Source organism: Callorhinchus milii, unplaced genomic scaffold, assembly GCF_018977255.1.
Source record: "Callorhinchus milii isolate IMCB2004 unplaced genomic scaffold, IMCB_Cmil_1.0 Scaffold1, whole genome shotgun sequence".
NCBI classification, from domain to species: Eukaryota; Metazoa; Chordata; class Chondrichthyes; order Chimaeriformes; family Callorhinchidae; genus Callorhinchus; species Callorhinchus milii.
In genome coordinates, this window is record NW_024704742.1 from 100,479,022 (window position 1) to 100,495,997 (window position 16,976).

Genomic DNA, 16,976 nt, shown 5'->3' on the forward strand with positions numbered 1-16,976 from the left:
GCTTGGCTGAGAGTCAGTTTGCTAACGCCCTCTGCAAAAAGCGACCTGTTTTGGGATATTTATAATAATAGAATAATGATCCTTTCACTTGATGTAACGCACGTATCAAAGCACTTTGGCTCTGGGTGGCTTTGCTGGTGCGTCTGTTGCAAGTCCCGATGGAGAGAAAGTCACTGGAATGATCATGTCCATCATGTCCAAGACGTAATGTAAACAAGTGATGAAGGCGAGTCTTGTTACCATTACACAGCTTAGCAGAGCTACGTCCTCTCTCCCTTCCCAACTCCATCAAAGTTTATAGCGTCCACATCACTCACTCCCCGTTAATCCCTGAAGCCCCTTTCTCTAACTGTGGCTTCCTGGTTATCTCAAATCTGGGCCATCGCGCTTTACAATTATTTTGAGCAAGTTCCCTTTTGCAAACCATAAGTTGGACTTGTATATATATATATTGTATATAATTCATATATATATATATATATATATATTATATATTCCAGTTACGGTTTTGTTCCGAGGGCGTTAAATGCATCGTCTCCGAAGTTACTGATTTTTTTTAAGAAACAGTTTTAGTTTGTTTGGAAATGACTGAGTGAATTCAGATGTTTCGGGAGGAAAGGTATGTCGTTTAACACTTAACATTTATCCTCTATTTAAATACAGTACTGTGTGTGTGTGTGTGTGTGTGTGGATGCATTAAAATCAGTACTTACATTTATTTCTCCGACTGAAACACGCAAATAAATCTGGAATTGGATGTTCAGGGTTACTTACATTGGCTACACTGTGCTTTGCCCCTGTTAATGCAATCTTGCAGTGAAGTTTAACACCATAAAAAAATAAGCCCGAGCATTTACACACAGGAATAATTCGATGGTGTTAAGGCAAGAAAAAAGCAAACTACGATTGGCAATATTCTCTATTATTTAGTTGTGCCAAAGATGCCCAAAGGCGAAAGTGGTTTAAAATAGTCTGCATCGCGATCAGCCACGTACCACACAGCTAAACCGATGTGTGTAGGAATCAAATCAATTTCGCAAATGCATTCGTGTGTGTGTGTGTGTGAACTCCTGTTAAACTTTAAACTGTCCACTCCACTATTTGTCCGCTATTCAGAATTTTGTTTTAGAAAAAAAAAGTAAAAGTTGCATTGTCTAAATCGATCGAGAGTGTGTAATTTTTTTTTCCTGGTATCGATAAACCTGTCGCTCTGTATCGGAAAATGCCGCTTTTATCGTCCCCCCCACCTCCCAGTTTGATCTAAACGCGAAGGCGATTCCTGGAAACGGTGTCCATCGCCTCTGTTGCTAATTTTCAACTTATAAAATAACACTCTCTTGAGCTGTCAACGTTTTTTCCTCTCTCGCTGGTTTCTTTGCAAGTTACTCATTGATCGACATCGTCTGCCTCCAGTTTAACTAACCGGGTCAGCGAAGTGAAAATACTTTCAACGAGCAACACTGCATTATAAAGTAAAACATGTTGCATTCTCTTTTAAGTTCTGAACTCAGCCTTCAGAGGGGGAAAAAAAAATACTCTTGGGAAAAATTATACTGATAAGATTTATGTAAAATACTGTAATATCGATCAGTATTCCTTCCCTCAAACAGTATTTCAACAAACGTTCAATTCTGTAATAATTGTGTTTTAGCTTCAATAGAAAATTGCATCAAAACGACAGATTTTTTTTAAAAAAAGCACAGAGATATTTACAGATCTCTTCGCCTGAAGTATTATAAAGTGGTATAATTATTTGGAAATTATGTCTGTGGGTTAAGTGTTGCTGTTGCATTGCGCCAGAGACAACGTTTGCAAAACAATGCAACAATAAATCTCCCAGTAAAGGTTTTGTTTGAACGCGTTGCATTAACGAAGTGAATCACAATAAATAATAAATAATAATCCTTGCAATTGACATAGCGCCTGATCGCGTGGTCGAGACGTCTCGAAGCGCTTCGCGGAATATATTGTACAGGGGATTGATTGCCTGTGTATTTCGTGGGCGAATCTAACAAAATGAGCTGCGTCAAATAATGCGGTGAAGAACTGTTAAAGAAACATACATGTGTGTGACATATTGCCAGGAATTATAACAGAGCAGTTGGCGATGGGCGTATTCTCTCCCTCTCCCCCTCTCCCTCCCTCTCTCCCTCTCCCTCTCTGCCCCTCTCTCTCTCCCCCTCCCTCTCTCCTTCCCTTTCCCCCTCTCCCCCTCCCTCTCCCCCTCTCCCCTTCCCTCTCTCCCTCTCCCCCTCTCCCTCTCCCCTCTCTCTCTCCCCTCTCTCCTCTCTCCCTCTCTCCTCCCTCCCTCCCCCCCCCCCCTCCTCCCTCTCCCTCTCTCCCTCCCTCTCCCCCTCTCTCCCTCCCTCTCCCCCTCCCTCTCCCCCTCTCTCCCTCCCTCTCCCCCTCTCTCCTTCCCTCTCCCCCTCCCTCTCCCCCTCTCCCCCTCCCTCCCCCCTCCCCCTCCCCCCCCCCCTCTCCCCCTCTCCCCCTCTCCCCGCCAGGGCTGTGTGGTGTGTCTCCCTGTGGGAGAGATGAAGGCTGGGTCTGGCTGGCGCGGTGCTGTTGGGTCGCTGATTGCATTTCTCCAGCACTGACGGAGTTTGGGGCGAAGACAGATAGGATTTTTAGATAAAACTGCGGCTGGTCCCTGAGAGACCCAAACAATACCGAGATGATGAATAGCATCTCCGAGGCGATCGATCGGTGCCCTGATACAGTCGATTCGGCCAGCTTTCTCCAGAAAACTAGTGGCAATTAATTGTGTCTTGTCCGCTCATCGCTCATCTTAGTGTGTCAGTTATCGATGGAGATTAGTGCTGATGGACCATTTTATCACGTTAAATAAACATTCACCACCTTTCAACCAAAAGGAAATATGGATAATAAAACCGTGCTTAGAGGCGGTAGTCAGTCTTGAAATGGCTCTCTGGGTTATAGGGATCTGTGCTAATTTGACGCATTTGATCTTTCGGGGAAACTTTATTTGGGGATTGTGAATTAATACCAGGATCAGGGGAGGTATGTGACGTTTATCGGTTCCTTCTGTAGCTATAGAGTCTGTGCCAGTCTTACAGTGAAATCTTTCACTGCTTTCTGTTTACCTCAGCATCCAGACAGACCTGGTCATTCATCCAAGCTGTTCTATATATGAAACGAGTTATCTCAGCTCGGTTGTTGGGCAAAAAAAATTTATCGATCAAGCGAAAAAAAGTGCCTATGGATTCGTGAAAACAAATAAATGTTTTGCCTCAGTCTGTCGATGTTGAAAATCATACTTCTGCATTCCGTCCTGTCAAACAGTTTAAACGCTTAACTATTTTTGACTGGAAAAGTTACAGCGGCGATCAATGGGGGTGTTTTATTTTATTTTGCAATTCAAAGTGCACGACTGTGGTTTATTACTCCTCGGGGATAAATTAACCTTATCGTTCCTCTTGACTTATTCTTGATGTTCAATGCATTTGAAAACCTAGAATAAGTTTGCATTTCGACTCATTGTAATTAATAAAATAATTAGTCATGAATTAGTGGATGTACCTTAGTTGCAACAATAACTTCTCCCTATTTATTATTTAGTTTTAAGTTGCTTGAAGACATCGTATCATTCTTGAAGGTTTCCTACCTACAGGGACAGATTGCTGTCTGCACGTTTTCCCGTCTGCACCGTTATACAGTGTTCTCATACACTGAATTGACTGCTCTGAAATGGTTGAATGGGAATAACTCGCTGTATTTGTGCGTAATTTGGGCGAGGAGTCTGTCTGGTCTGATCCACCAGCGGCGCCTCTCAACTTGGCAAATTAAGGCTCACAACCCGTGGAGAGGTGAGGAACTGATGTGTTCTCCCCGTGTATTTTTGTGAGTCTTGAGCGCAGGCAAAACAAAAAGGGCAATTTGAACGGGAATCGCTGACAGCGAAGAGCTGACGGTGGCTCCTAACCTCATGTAATGTGTCTGAACAGAGGGTTTCATCAACCAAACACAACCAAACCGTGAAGAGAGAGGGGGAGCAGAGCACAGAGCACACGGCGCAGTGCCGGACACTCTTCCTGGCTCAGCTGTGGGCTGGTTATTCACTGCCCATTTCACACACCTTTGACGTCCAGAGGTTCAATGCAAACTCGACGCGAGGTTTTCGAAAGATGGTATTTTTTTAAAAAAAAAAGAGAACCCAAGAAAAACTTTAAAGGCACTTGGGAGTGGGGGCAGCGCCGGCTGTGCTGGTGATCTGTGCAAACATCCCCTGAACCTGCCTGCTGAGCACCCGGAGTTGTGAAACACAAAAGTGTGTGTTGCTTTTAGTATTATAACTGTAGATCGTGTAGTTCCCACCAGAAAGGAGGCTATAACAGCCTTTCCTCGTGGTGTAATTCGCCTACGCTAAGTGTCCCGTGATCTCAAATGGTTATAACTATCCTTTATAAATATTTACACTTGGGAGAGAGATGAAGATGGAGCAATGACAACCCAAGTGCGTGCAAATGCAATGTTGGTGTGGCTGTGATTTTTTGTGCCAAGAGGATTCTCTCTCTCTCTCTCTCTCTCTCTCTCTCTCGGTTTGCACCGCTGTGAGTGCGCTTTTGCTGTGCGCTGTACTCACGGTTGTTGTGGTCGCTCGTGTGGTTGTTGAGGGGGATGATCTCCATCCTCTGCTGCCCGTACAGGTAATAGTCCAGATCCTCTGCCGTGAAGGAGAATCTCAGGGCTCTCTCGGTGCCAGAGGAGCCCAGCCCTTTGCTTTGGCTTCCGTTGAACGCCGAGGGCGGATCGGAGCCTTGCAGCTGCCCCAACCCCGAGATCTGCGGCACGGAAACCGGGGCCAGGCCGGAGAGGGACAGGGGGCACACGGAGGAGGAGGAGGAGGAGGAGGAGGGAGCGGTGGATGTAGATGAGGCGTGCGCTCCCGGGTGCTGGCGCACGCTGTCAGGCGGCGGATCGGCTCTGTCGAGCGGCTGCAGTGGGTTTGGGTTTGGGATTGGGATTGGGATGGCTGTCAGGGAGCTGACTTTCAGTTGGGTCTGAGGGAAAAGCTGCTTCCAATGCTGGATGTAGGCGGGATCGACCTTCAGGAAAGCTGATCCACTGGACTCGCTGGCTTTCATCATCTCCAAAGACTTCCAACTTTAATTCAAAAAAATACATACAGTGCATTACAGTCACATCATTTGCGGCGATGCAATGGACTCTGTGAAGGATGTAACACATTTCGCGCTTTGGGCATCAGTAAAAAAAACTGCGGGTCGCGACTGAGTACTATATGGAATAAAAATATCTGCGATGGGATCGTATGGTTGACAAGGAGATCGCCCATCAGCGCAATGTCACGCTGCGCTCAAACGTGTACAGATTCCGCGTTGGACTGTCACAGTAGTTTTGGGGACAGTTCACTTGGCGCACGTTTCAAGTGACATTTCATTGCAATCTGAAAAGCACTTTATAAATACCGCAACCGGGGGTGGGGGAGGGTGGGGAGGGGGTGTTACAGCAACCAACCAACCTGCTGGTTCTACATGCAATTAATGAATAAACACTGGAGAGTTTTATATTTGGTTTCACTTTTGCAGCAGTCCTTTAGGATCTCACCGTACGCGGGTGTCAAAGAGTGCAGAACCGATCCTGTGCTCTTTCCACGCTCTTCGCCATAAATATATAAAGTAAGTAACCGGCAATAAAGTTGCAGGCTCCTATTCCAGCTGTTTAACTGGTCTCTCCGAGCAGGTACAGCACTTTGGGGGTTTTTTTTTAAAAAAAAGAAGACCGATGTTTTAGACACCACTGACCTTTGCAGATGTTCCAATCGGTCTTGGGTTTTTTGTGCGTGGGGGGAAATTGTTTGGTTCGGTTGCTTTCTTCCAAACTGTTTACTCCTTTTATCCCGCAAGCATGGCTCTGGCGTGGGGAGGCGGTGAGTAGCAGATCCCAGCCACAGGCTCCTGCTCATCTGGGAGGTTCCCGTGACGCTCCCAGGCTGAGTGGAAGGGGAGACACGTGGTTTTGCCCACAGCGCAGATTGGAGAGGATGCAACGTCCACCAGAACCACACACCAACCACACCCTCTCCCCCTCTCCCCCCCTCCCTCCCTGGACCATCTCCATTCATGCCTAAAGGGTGCATTAGATCCACACGCACGTTTCTGTACAGATAACACTTAAAAAATCTATCAGCTCAGCAATCCGTGAGTAATTGGAGCGCCCACATTTGCAAATAATAAATTGCGTGGCAGCGACTTGTTTATTTCTGCTTCAATGGCCCCGGGTAGTTACTTAAACAAACTGTGGGTTATAATAACTATTGTATGCGTTATTGTGGGGCATGTTAGCCGGTTAGCATCATCATGGATGTAGAATGTATACATGTTATTGGGTCCTATTATTATTAGTGTTCTACTTATTTTTTCTCAGCAATTCATGGGACTTCCACAGTTATCTGGAAAGGGTGTGTGGAAAAAAAAGCCCTTGATAGATGAGAACCAGTCTGCAACCGTTATAGGGTAGTTAGGTGGCAATGAGCAGGATATATCAGAGTTGATTTCTTTAAGTAAAAGTCTGGTTTCTGCTTTCCAGTTCCCAATACCCCCCATCCGCCCCCCCCCCCCCCCCCCCCCCCCGCGTCCTATCGCTTGATCGGTTGAGTTTCTCTGCCCTGCATCACTCTCGTCCCGTGTCCTCTCATTGCATTGAAGTCCTGTGGCTCTGGTGGTTTTCTTTGCATTTGTTAATTATCATTCCCCGCGTCTCGCTGCTGCTCTTTAACCGCGACTGTTTGCTCTCTGTTCCGCACAATTGGGCGCTCAGCACTTTCTGAAATGTCATTCGTGGAGGTAACTCCGCTATTGGGGACTGTTTGGCTACTGGGGGAGGGGGGGGGGGGGGTTCAGAGCAGCGTCTGGACCTCTTTGCCCTCCATCACCCCACCCCCACCCCCACCCCAGTCGAAGCAGTTTCTGAGAAAATAGCGTGTATGTTTAGATTGTGTCTCTATCTAAAGTCGTGCCTATTCTATAAACTTCAGTGGAAATGTTTTGACTGGCGTCATTTTGACCAGGTCGTCTGTCATCTGGTCCTATAGATTGATAACACACCGCGAAAAGGCAAACACAGTCACGCGGAAAGGAATTCTGGTGAGAAATAAAATGGACATGTGAAAAACTTGCATCGCTTAAAAAAGAATTCATTGGGATCGCCGTCATTTCCAAACTACTTTGAACTCGGAATTCGAGATTATTAAAGCAAGAACTGAGGTTGCAGAATGGGTTATTGCTCAGTGATAGACGCCACCAGTGCAGACAGTACAGTACTGAGCTGTGCAATTGGGATTCGTGTGTAGTTAAGAGTCAAATAGCTGGTGATATATTACCAGATCACTGTGGACGACTCTTCTGGAGTTCCGGCGATTCCGTTTATATTTTAGATTATACAATAATATTCTGTCCATTAAGAACAAGGTTGCACATACATAGTGATAACAATAATCATTATTATTATTAATAATAATACTTGTAGCAAAGAAGCAACACATTGGGACTTGCTAAAGATTCTCCCATACATGACCTTCTCAATATTACATGCTCATTTGAGGGGATAAATTATTAAAATAAGTGGAAGTGATGGAATCCAAAACAAAATATTATGATTACTCATTATCCATTGATTATTAGAGGTATCAGGGGTTTTTTTTTGCAAGTGGTGGCTTTTACTGGCACAAAACAAACATTTAAACGTGCAATACATGAAATGGTAAAACGCATTTAATTTTACTCGGTTCACACATACATCGTTGCAAACCTGTACATGCACTTCTTCCACAATTGGGATAATTCCTACAAAGGCAGTCAAAGACCGTCAACTTCACCCTCAGCATCGTTTCGTCTTATTCTCCGAAAAATTACAGTCACTGAGTTATGGATCAGTCATGGATCAGTCTGCCGCTCATAACATTTAGTTTTGTCACATTGATAATTTGCAATTCAGTTTTACAAATCCGATTTCAATGGAAGAAAATGAAAGAACAATACGAGTGAACAATATCTTTTTTTTTATTTTAAGGAAAAGCTGTTCTCACAAGGGACTTTTTGAACTTGGGAGCCAAAGAGCAATAAAAGAGCTCACTAGCTGTCTGATTAAGAGAAGTCCTTTGGGAGAAATTGCAAAGACTTGCATGTCCGTTTGTCTGTCAAAGTGTCTAACTGCTGCCGAGCTACTTTACTAATGTATTCTGTCGATTCACAACCCCCCACCCCCCCCCACCCCCCAACATACACACACACAAATGTAAATGTATTTAAGCAAAGTCTAATTGGTGCAATGCATCGTATTTAACACTCCTCGCATTTAGCAACATGCTGACATGTATTTGATTGATGCATTCTGCTCATATGCAGTGTGTTTAACCCACCTGATAACTCACTGTGCAACTGATGCCCGCGTTATGCTTTCGTTGCTTTCCCTTCGAAACAGTCGCGCAAAATACGGAAAGAAACCAGGATTTTTTTCCCGCTGCTTTGCTGCACGACGTGACACAGCTTGGAGTGACAAGTCAAATAAGAGAAACCATCAAGTTTCGGATTTCCTCTGTAGCGACTAGGTTTTTATATGTGTGTGTACAGATGCATAAAATCTGGAGCGAGCAATCGATGTGCATATTCCAGGCCAATGTGGTTGGAGCGAAATAAATAAGGCGCTGTGTATTAAATGCAGGGAACGCGCTCCTGTTTTTCTTCATTGATTAATGACTTCTAAAATAAAACATGCGGCAATGCGAGCAGCGATCGATAAATTAACTGCCGAAATTCATCATTTTCTCGGGTAAAATATCCAGAGCAAGTCACAATTTTTGACATGTCCCACAAGGTGGAAGGCGCAGGCAGGTTTCGATCTGGATTGCTGGTTATTAGGAAATCTGATTCCATTTGACACCCAATTAAAAGTTTGCATTTCTTCTTAATTAATTCTCTTGATCGGGCAAGACAAATAGACGGTTCATTTTGACAGGAGTCCGATAAGGAATTCAACAGCTTTCCTCAGCCGGGCGTCTCCTGATTATAGTTTTAAGGTCACAGCTTCATGGGTTTATAATTCATTAATATAGACATTTATTCAGGCGGGATTCGCGCAGTCCGCACCGCCTCGCATCATCTGGGGTTGCTTTTTGGACAGAGAAAAAAGAAAGCAAAACAGATTGTAAACTGACCAGTCAATGCTTCGCCACTATAAACACTGTCCATATAAATCCCAGGTGAACGCGCTGTAAGGATCCACAGTACAAAGCGATGGGTTTGTGAACGATTATACGGCTATTCTGCCTTTCGTCATCATAAACACTTTGAACTTTTAAAAGACTCTCGGGGCATTTTTCTGATATGAACATGGTTTGAATCAACCTTTTGCCCTAACTTTTTTTTTCCGACTTCGTAGGCACTGGGGGGGGGGGGGGGGGATAAATCATGTGAACACAGTCACATCAGAAAATATATATCGTATCAATAACCTTTCACATTCTGCCAAGAATTTTCTTTTTTAAAAAAAAGTGTAAATTCTCAACACAGTTTCGGGATTTGCGCTTTAACTGAAAACGAGAGAGTTTTACACTCGAAATATCGAACAGCATCTTATGTCAAACACGGGTAAGGCCGAGGTTATAGCAGGTACAATCCTAAATTGGGGTTATGCGGGTTGTTCTGTCTGCATTTCATACATTGATGAAGCGACTGCACATTTATCACTTAAAAATGTAACTTTCTTTCCCCCTCGACGGAAAGTGCGACATTTGCTCAAAGCTCTTGGAAACGCTCAGTTACAACGGGCGATCAATAGTTGTGAGAGGGAGAGGATGGTGGCGAAAATAGCGAATCCTCACAACCCGGACCAGATCAGTTACAGACCAGAAGGAATTCCTTTAGTAAGTGTAGCCACACATTCAATACTCCAAACGTTGTATTGGGAATCAAACAATCGGGTTTAATTGATGCTGCAATTGGAAAGATTCCTCCAACCGGTTACATTTCAAGGAAGATGTGAAAGCCTTCAGTGAATTTATTACATCGCGAAATAAAATATCAGAAATGGCAATGCTCAAACAGACACCGGTGATATAAGTTACTGGATGATCAGGAGGATATCAACGCATTGGTATCATTAAAATTGCAGACCTATCACACCTGACAGCAAAACAGAAAAAAATACACATGCATCACAGACGATTGCAGTTTCTTTAAGAAATAATGTTAAAATAACGCACCTTTAAACTCCACTGTCACTGAATTGTGTGATACGGTAGTAAAACGATCAATAACGACATTAGAGTCATTCGTCACCATCGAGTTTATAAGCCTTTCACGTGCAGCAATATCAACTGTAAATGGAATTATAATTATTGGATGTGACTCCCCTGGTGTTTACTGTGACTTTCTTTTCATGTTGTTTTTTTTCCCCCCACAAATATTAGGAAACACGAGCTCAGGGCAATAAATGTGTGTGTAAAAAAAATACACGAGAGACTGTAAATAATACAGGAGGGAAATAGTTCAGCGAGAGAGAGAAAAAACCCGAATTACAAGCATCTAACAAGAGCAGACGAACTTCGTGTTTGAAATGTCTCAGAAACTGTTCTTTGGGGGGGAGTTAAAGTGAGTGAAGTGTGTGAGAGTCTCAAAGTCAAACCCGAGAGGGCGCACTTCTCGCTCCAATTCTTACCAACTCGGTGTCTGTCCAAGAGGGACAGCGTCTCCCTCTGCCCGTCCAGCAAACACATCAAAACTCCAGCAAACTTTATGGAGGCACTTCGGTGTTTTAACCAAAGACTCAGACACTCATTGGCTTGAACCCGGGTCGGCTTTGCTGGGGTTTGGACGCCCGCTTTGCCTTCTCACTGGACTCTGACACGTTGTGCTGGAAACCACTGCACCGCCTGTCTGTCTCCCCACACCAGTGCCATTTGGAAGTGGAGATTGATCTGAATGATGTCAGCACCGAATGGCTATGTACCATTACAGGAATATTCAAATTGAGGGGCTGTGTTTTTTTGTGTCTCACATGCGTTTGATTCCCCACGCGAACATGATCGATTCACACAGTTTTTGAGGAGCCAAACTGGATAGATTCTTGGCTTGCACAGACTCCCAGATTTGCCCAGAATCGACTTCTTGTTTACTTCCCTCCAGTCATTAACTTGCATTTGAAGCATTTTAATGATCCAAGTGGGCAGTGGCAGTATTGCAGGAATCGGGCGTTAGTTTTTGCTTTTTTTGGTAGTGGTGTTGGGGGGTTGGGGGGGGGGGGGGGGGGAGAGAAAGAGAGAAAATCAAGAGAATTACTTGGAACTGAATCATTTCGATGTGTTTGAATGAGCGAGTGCAGAGGTGGGAGAATGGATTGTATCCACTGACAGCTGCCAGTGAAATCTCAACAGACCCATTAAGCGACCTGGTCTCTTTAACATCAATAGCCACGTGCACGCCATAAAACCACCTTCCCAGCAGTAAAAAGAGAGGAGTCAACAGGGAACATATTTTGTCGCCCTTTCTACAGCGTAAGGCGAAGCTATTCTGTTGGGCAACGACTCCCTTTGGCATCGATTCCCCACCGAGTCTCATGCGTCAAAAGTGATGCCCAACAAGTGATGGTTACAACCTCAGATGACAGACAGGTGTTTGTCCGATATGTTATCACTGCACATCCTGACTGTACCTTTCATGGACAGATGGATGTAACCTCCACACAGATATGCTATTGCTCTTCAAATTGTAAATAATTCAACAATAACAAAAACAAATCTGAACAGTCAAAACCTGAATCAGAGAGAAGCCTCAAGGTCAGGTTGTGTGGCAGCAGTACTGGTCTACATTGAGCAGCACTTGTTAATACACTTTATTGTTGATGATTGAATAGGTTTTCGGAATTTTAAGGTCCACTGTCTTAAAATATGCAATCGTCTCAGGCTTTGGAAAATGCTTAAATTCTCTCGTTAATTTTGAAACCAGTTTTCCCTCGTTCTTAAAACGACCCCGTCTTCAAGAAGAGACTGAATTTGAATAATGTTCCCGAATTTCTGCCATGAACTTAACATTTCAATACTTAAAAGGTCTCAAAGCTAAAAAGAAAGAAAGAAAGAAAGAAAGAGAGAAAGAAAGAAAGAAAGAGAGAAAGAGAGAAAGAGAGAAAGAAAGAAAGAAAGAAAGAAAGAAAGAAAGAAAGAAAGAAAGAAAGAAAGAAAGAAAGAAAGAAAGAAAGAAAGAAAGAAAGAAAGAAAGAAAGAAAGAAAGAAAGAAAGAAAGAAAGAAAGAAAGAAAGAAAGAAAGAAAGAAAGAAAGAAAGAAATTCAAGCTTGTGGTCAGGAGGGCCACAAGGAGAGTGGGGAAGAGATGACAGAACTGAAGCACAGCACAACCACAGTACAGTTTATATGTATAAAGTGCATTTCACGGAGGGAAGCCTTTCCAGCTTATCAGTTGATATTAGTTTAGTTCAACTCTAATCGTGACAACACAGGTTAAGAGGGAGAAAGAACATAATATTTCCATAAACCGTGTTATTACGGTATTGCTGTACTTGGGAGATGATCAATGGCATTAGAGTACAGAGAAGGCGGATTCAATATCTCTGAAGTGCGATTTAAGAATAGACTTGAGGTTTGCCAGTGAGAGCGAACACAGGGCTCGGAGTCCACTCAGTAAATCTGGGTAACATCAGTACTGTAGTTTTTATGTTGCCTCTATATCACCTAAATATAGTGTAGCTAGTTGTCTGCTGAACATCCATCCTATTTGACTCGAGATGAATTATTTATCTGCAAACACTCCTCTGAAATGAATGCCCAGAAATGCATCAACCGGAATGTTTTTCTCACTTTCTTGTTTCTACTTTCTGCAACGCCAGAATAAACAGATTTGTTTTCTAACCTTTTTTTTTGAACTGAACTGAAGCCCAGTCACTCCCCCTCCACCCTCCCTTTTTTTTCGCGAATTGTATTTGCATAATTTATGATTGTTTTTAATACAGTTTTTAGATATTGAACCAAAGCGATTGAGCACATGGCGTGAACTTGTTTTGATTCAGGACAGAGCGTGAATATTTCACTGCACATTGCTGAGATATATATAGCTAGAAATGTACAAATAACTTCGGAGCTTCATTCAGCCTCATCCACCCAACTATGAACTGATCCTGATGATTGTCACATCCATCAAAATAATATTTGTATCAGCAAAGAACGATACTTGACCCGAGTTCAAGCCACTGCATGAAATTAATTGCAATTAACACCATATATATCTGAGGAATGAATCGCTGTGATTTCATACCTTTAACCAGCAGGTATGATAATGATTTGACTTTGTTTCGGTGTGAGATGGGACGTCCCCCTTTCACCAATAATGTAATGGATGGTGTGTGTGAGAGGTAGAGGGGGTTGGTCAGGTGGAGAGGGTCTGTTCCACTCCTTATCTTCCACATTTTTGATATTGAATTTAACTCCATGTTGCTGGCATTTGCACACAATGTCATGTAGTTTTCACGGCAATTGGTGAAGCAATTGGGTACTTCAGAGGTACAGTAAGTACAGTATAGTCTGGTAATAACCGAATGGTTTTCTGAGATGGTTGAGCCACTGGTAAAGTAAAGCAGGTTACACGGGGTAACACCACAGAGTCTGTACTCGCTGCAGTATTCTCACCTCTGTGGCGAGTATTTAAGGTGTGTATCACCTATGAGGATGTTTGATGTCGCAGCCCCCAGTTTGGAGGTGTTGGTGCCTGGGGTACAGGCTGGTGCAGAAGACTTTTCCTAAACATGTCAACAGAGTGAAGAGATAGAGCACACGATGGGGTGGAATCATGGAAGACACATGTCTAGTCCCCGCCGATGTGTTAGTTTGGGATTTATGATTATAGAAGAAGGGTCACTTTTGTAGTACTTTTCTCGCTATTTTAGCGAGTACCCCCCCCCCCCCCCCCCCCCACCACCAGCAAAGGTTTAAGGATAATGAATAAACTAATTCTTCCATTTGATACCGTGCCTATCCCTTGGAGATGTCTCAAAGCATTGCACAATGCTGTCAAATGTAGTGACTGTGTATTTGTGAGCAAATACAAGATCTTTGATATCTGATATGATTTGGTATAATACACAACTTTACTAATTCACATACGCTTTGCTGGTTTGGAAACTGTGTGTGGGATTTGCCCTACACGTAAAATGAAGTGTTAGTATATCATGTATGTTACCCTAGAATCGTTTTTTTACTCGTTGCAAAAATTTAGCACATATAATGCACGTTAACTAGCAGTCAGTTTCTACTTTGTATAAAATCTGAGGTATCGATTAACTTGAGTAGAAGTAATAGATCATTTGATGTATGTATTATTTCCTCGAAGGACATGTCTCGCCAACTGTTTTTGACTTTTTTAAAAAAAATTCTAGTGAGCAATGGTGTCCTTATTACAAGTATATTAGACTGGAATATTCACAGGTGAATGAACATCTCCAATATGTTAAGACGTTCACGTTGTTTCTCAATAAACTGTTGCGGTGATAAACTTAATCTCAATGTCAGATGTGTTGTGTGTCGGTAACCACATATCAGTTACTTCTAGTGAGTTACTTATGCAACGTTATAGTGGTGACACCTTCAACCACAGCTGCTAAAATAGTGTTTTAAAATGGTTTGTCCCAGAAACTAGATGATACAGACGGAAAAGCTTTGGGCTGGGGTGACAGAATGTGTTTAGATGCTTGTTCTCCCTCGTTGACCAAGAATTGGAATAGGCTAACCCTGACTATAACAAGGTTAGCCATCCTAACCACCTCACATTTCTAATGTTGGAACTTTCGTTAAACAGCAGCAACTCAATCCCCATTTCTCTGTCAGCATCTGTGGGAAATGGTGAATTAATGCAGAGCAAAATCCGAGCATAAGGGGATAGCAAACTGTTATTAACCACCACTTTAATATAATGTCAGAGCAAATGTTTCCAGACATGGTATCCATCAACCTCGGTTTGAACATTTCATTTACATATTCAGACCCTCTTCTGCTCGTGTCTCCCAAATAGCGAGTCTGCTAATGCTTTTCACGTTATACAATACTACTGCACATTTATTGTTTTTCCTAAGGCCCGTGGGTTTATTCAGTATTCTTTTATTTTTAAATGACTTAGTGTTTTATCCCTGAAAGTTACAATTTTCCCATATGGAGATTTTTTTCCCAAGTCAGTGACCAAAGGGAAGCACCTGAACCAATTTGTTAGCCCAGCGACCCAGATCCCACCTTTTCACTCGCCATAGTTGGCCTAATTCACAATACAGAAGGAGTCTGAGAACAAACACAGTCTTTATTCAGTCACTACACGAAGTGAACCCTGAACAACCCCTAGATTATACCATTGACTTTCAAGTTGAATTATCCTCTCATTTTTCTGTTTTTTCTGTTCATATGTACAAGATGAAATCTTATATATTTCAATGAATTTATTAATAATAGTAATACTTGTTTTTGTTATACTACTTATGTTGTCGAGATGCCTCAAAGTGCTTCACAGGATATAAAGTAGTTTTGACTGTTAATTTCAACAGCAACAACTTGCATTTTTGTAGTGTTTTTCACATTTTTCACGTTTTTCTCAGAATGCTTAAATTTCATCCATTTTCATCATATTTTAATATTTGAGTGAATCTAAGATAGCACAAACAACCATTAATTGTGTTCTGCTTTACCAACCTGATTTGCTAGAAATATGGAAATGACCTTTTTTTTTTTGTATCTCTTAGATTTTTCCAGTGATGGCTTGTCAGATAAGCAAGACACTGTACCTCACCTAGAGTCCTTAGGTAAGTTTCCTTGCTGCACACACCTCTGTTTACCTAGCTGTAAATCGGAACCTGGCTGTTAGTCGATTAGGGTACTAATCCCTCCAAAAAAAATGTGGACATTCATTCCACGACTGTTTGTGGGACACTGCTGTGCACAATTGGCTGCCATGTTTGGCTCACAAGATACACACGCTTTACAATATATTCTGTGAAGCACTTTGATGCATCTCAATGATGTGATAAGGCACTATGTGAAATGCAAGGATTCTTACTACTATATTTTAGATCTCACAGCAAGCATTGTGAGACCATTGCAGGAGCTGAGACCAGCGGGCCTATCAAGAGCTCGGGAAAATGGGCCCAACCAGAGAGCGAGTCCCAACATGGGACCAGTAGACCAGTGAGCAAGTGGGTGGGTGAGAGAGGGAAAGTTTGACCAGCAACTAAAGATATTGCACGTGCGCGAAGGGACAGTTGCTATGCGAACAAGGTAACTTGTTTAGGCAAACGCATAGATTGCCTCACCTGTCACAAAGGTCATCAGCCGCCATTGCTTTCTACCCTATGTATGTATGCCTGTTCGGGTGGCCATCAAAGATTCCCTAGCACTATTCAAAATGAAAGGAGTTTCTCCCGGTGGGCTGGCCAACAATGCCACAGTGTGAAAACAAAGATCATTCACCTCAAAGCTGTTTGTGGGACATTGCTGTGGGCAAATTGGGTGTTGCATTCTCCTCGAAACACACATTCACTACATTTGACAGAAGATCTCTGGAAGGCACTTTGAAATGTTTTCATAATAATAATAATAATAATAATAATCCTTGCATTTGATATAGCGCTTTTCACGTCGGGAGGACGTCCCAAAGTGCTTCACAGAACACACTGTAAAGTGAATTGACTGTATATTTGTGGGCGAACGCGGCAGCCAATTGCGCACAGCAATGTCCCACAAACAGTCGTAGATTGAAAATGACCAATTTATTATTGTTTTTGGTTTTGGAGGGATTATTATTAGGCGTGTGGAGTAAGGAAACTTGCCCAAGGTCTCGCCCTGCCTGGACTTGAACTCAGGTCTCTCACTTGCAAAGCGAGTGCTCTAACCACTGAGCTACAGGACTTACAGGACAAGGCACAATGTCAAATGCACTGATTAATATTTATTATGT

General features: G+C 42.9%; 1 protein-coding gene across 1 annotated transcript in view; it reads right to left on the reverse strand.

The window, feature by feature from the left end:
* Positions 1-5,108, reverse strand: part of prdm6 (PR domain containing 6) — a 110,092-nt gene extending 104,984 nt beyond the window's left edge. Inside the window, exon 1 of the mRNA XM_007899381.2 lies at positions 4,604-5,108. Within this exon, the coding sequence (XP_007897572.2) occupies positions 4,604-5,108 (505 nt within the window). The remainder of the gene's footprint in view (positions 1-4,603) is intronic.
* Positions 5,109-16,976: the final 11,868 nt, after the last annotated feature.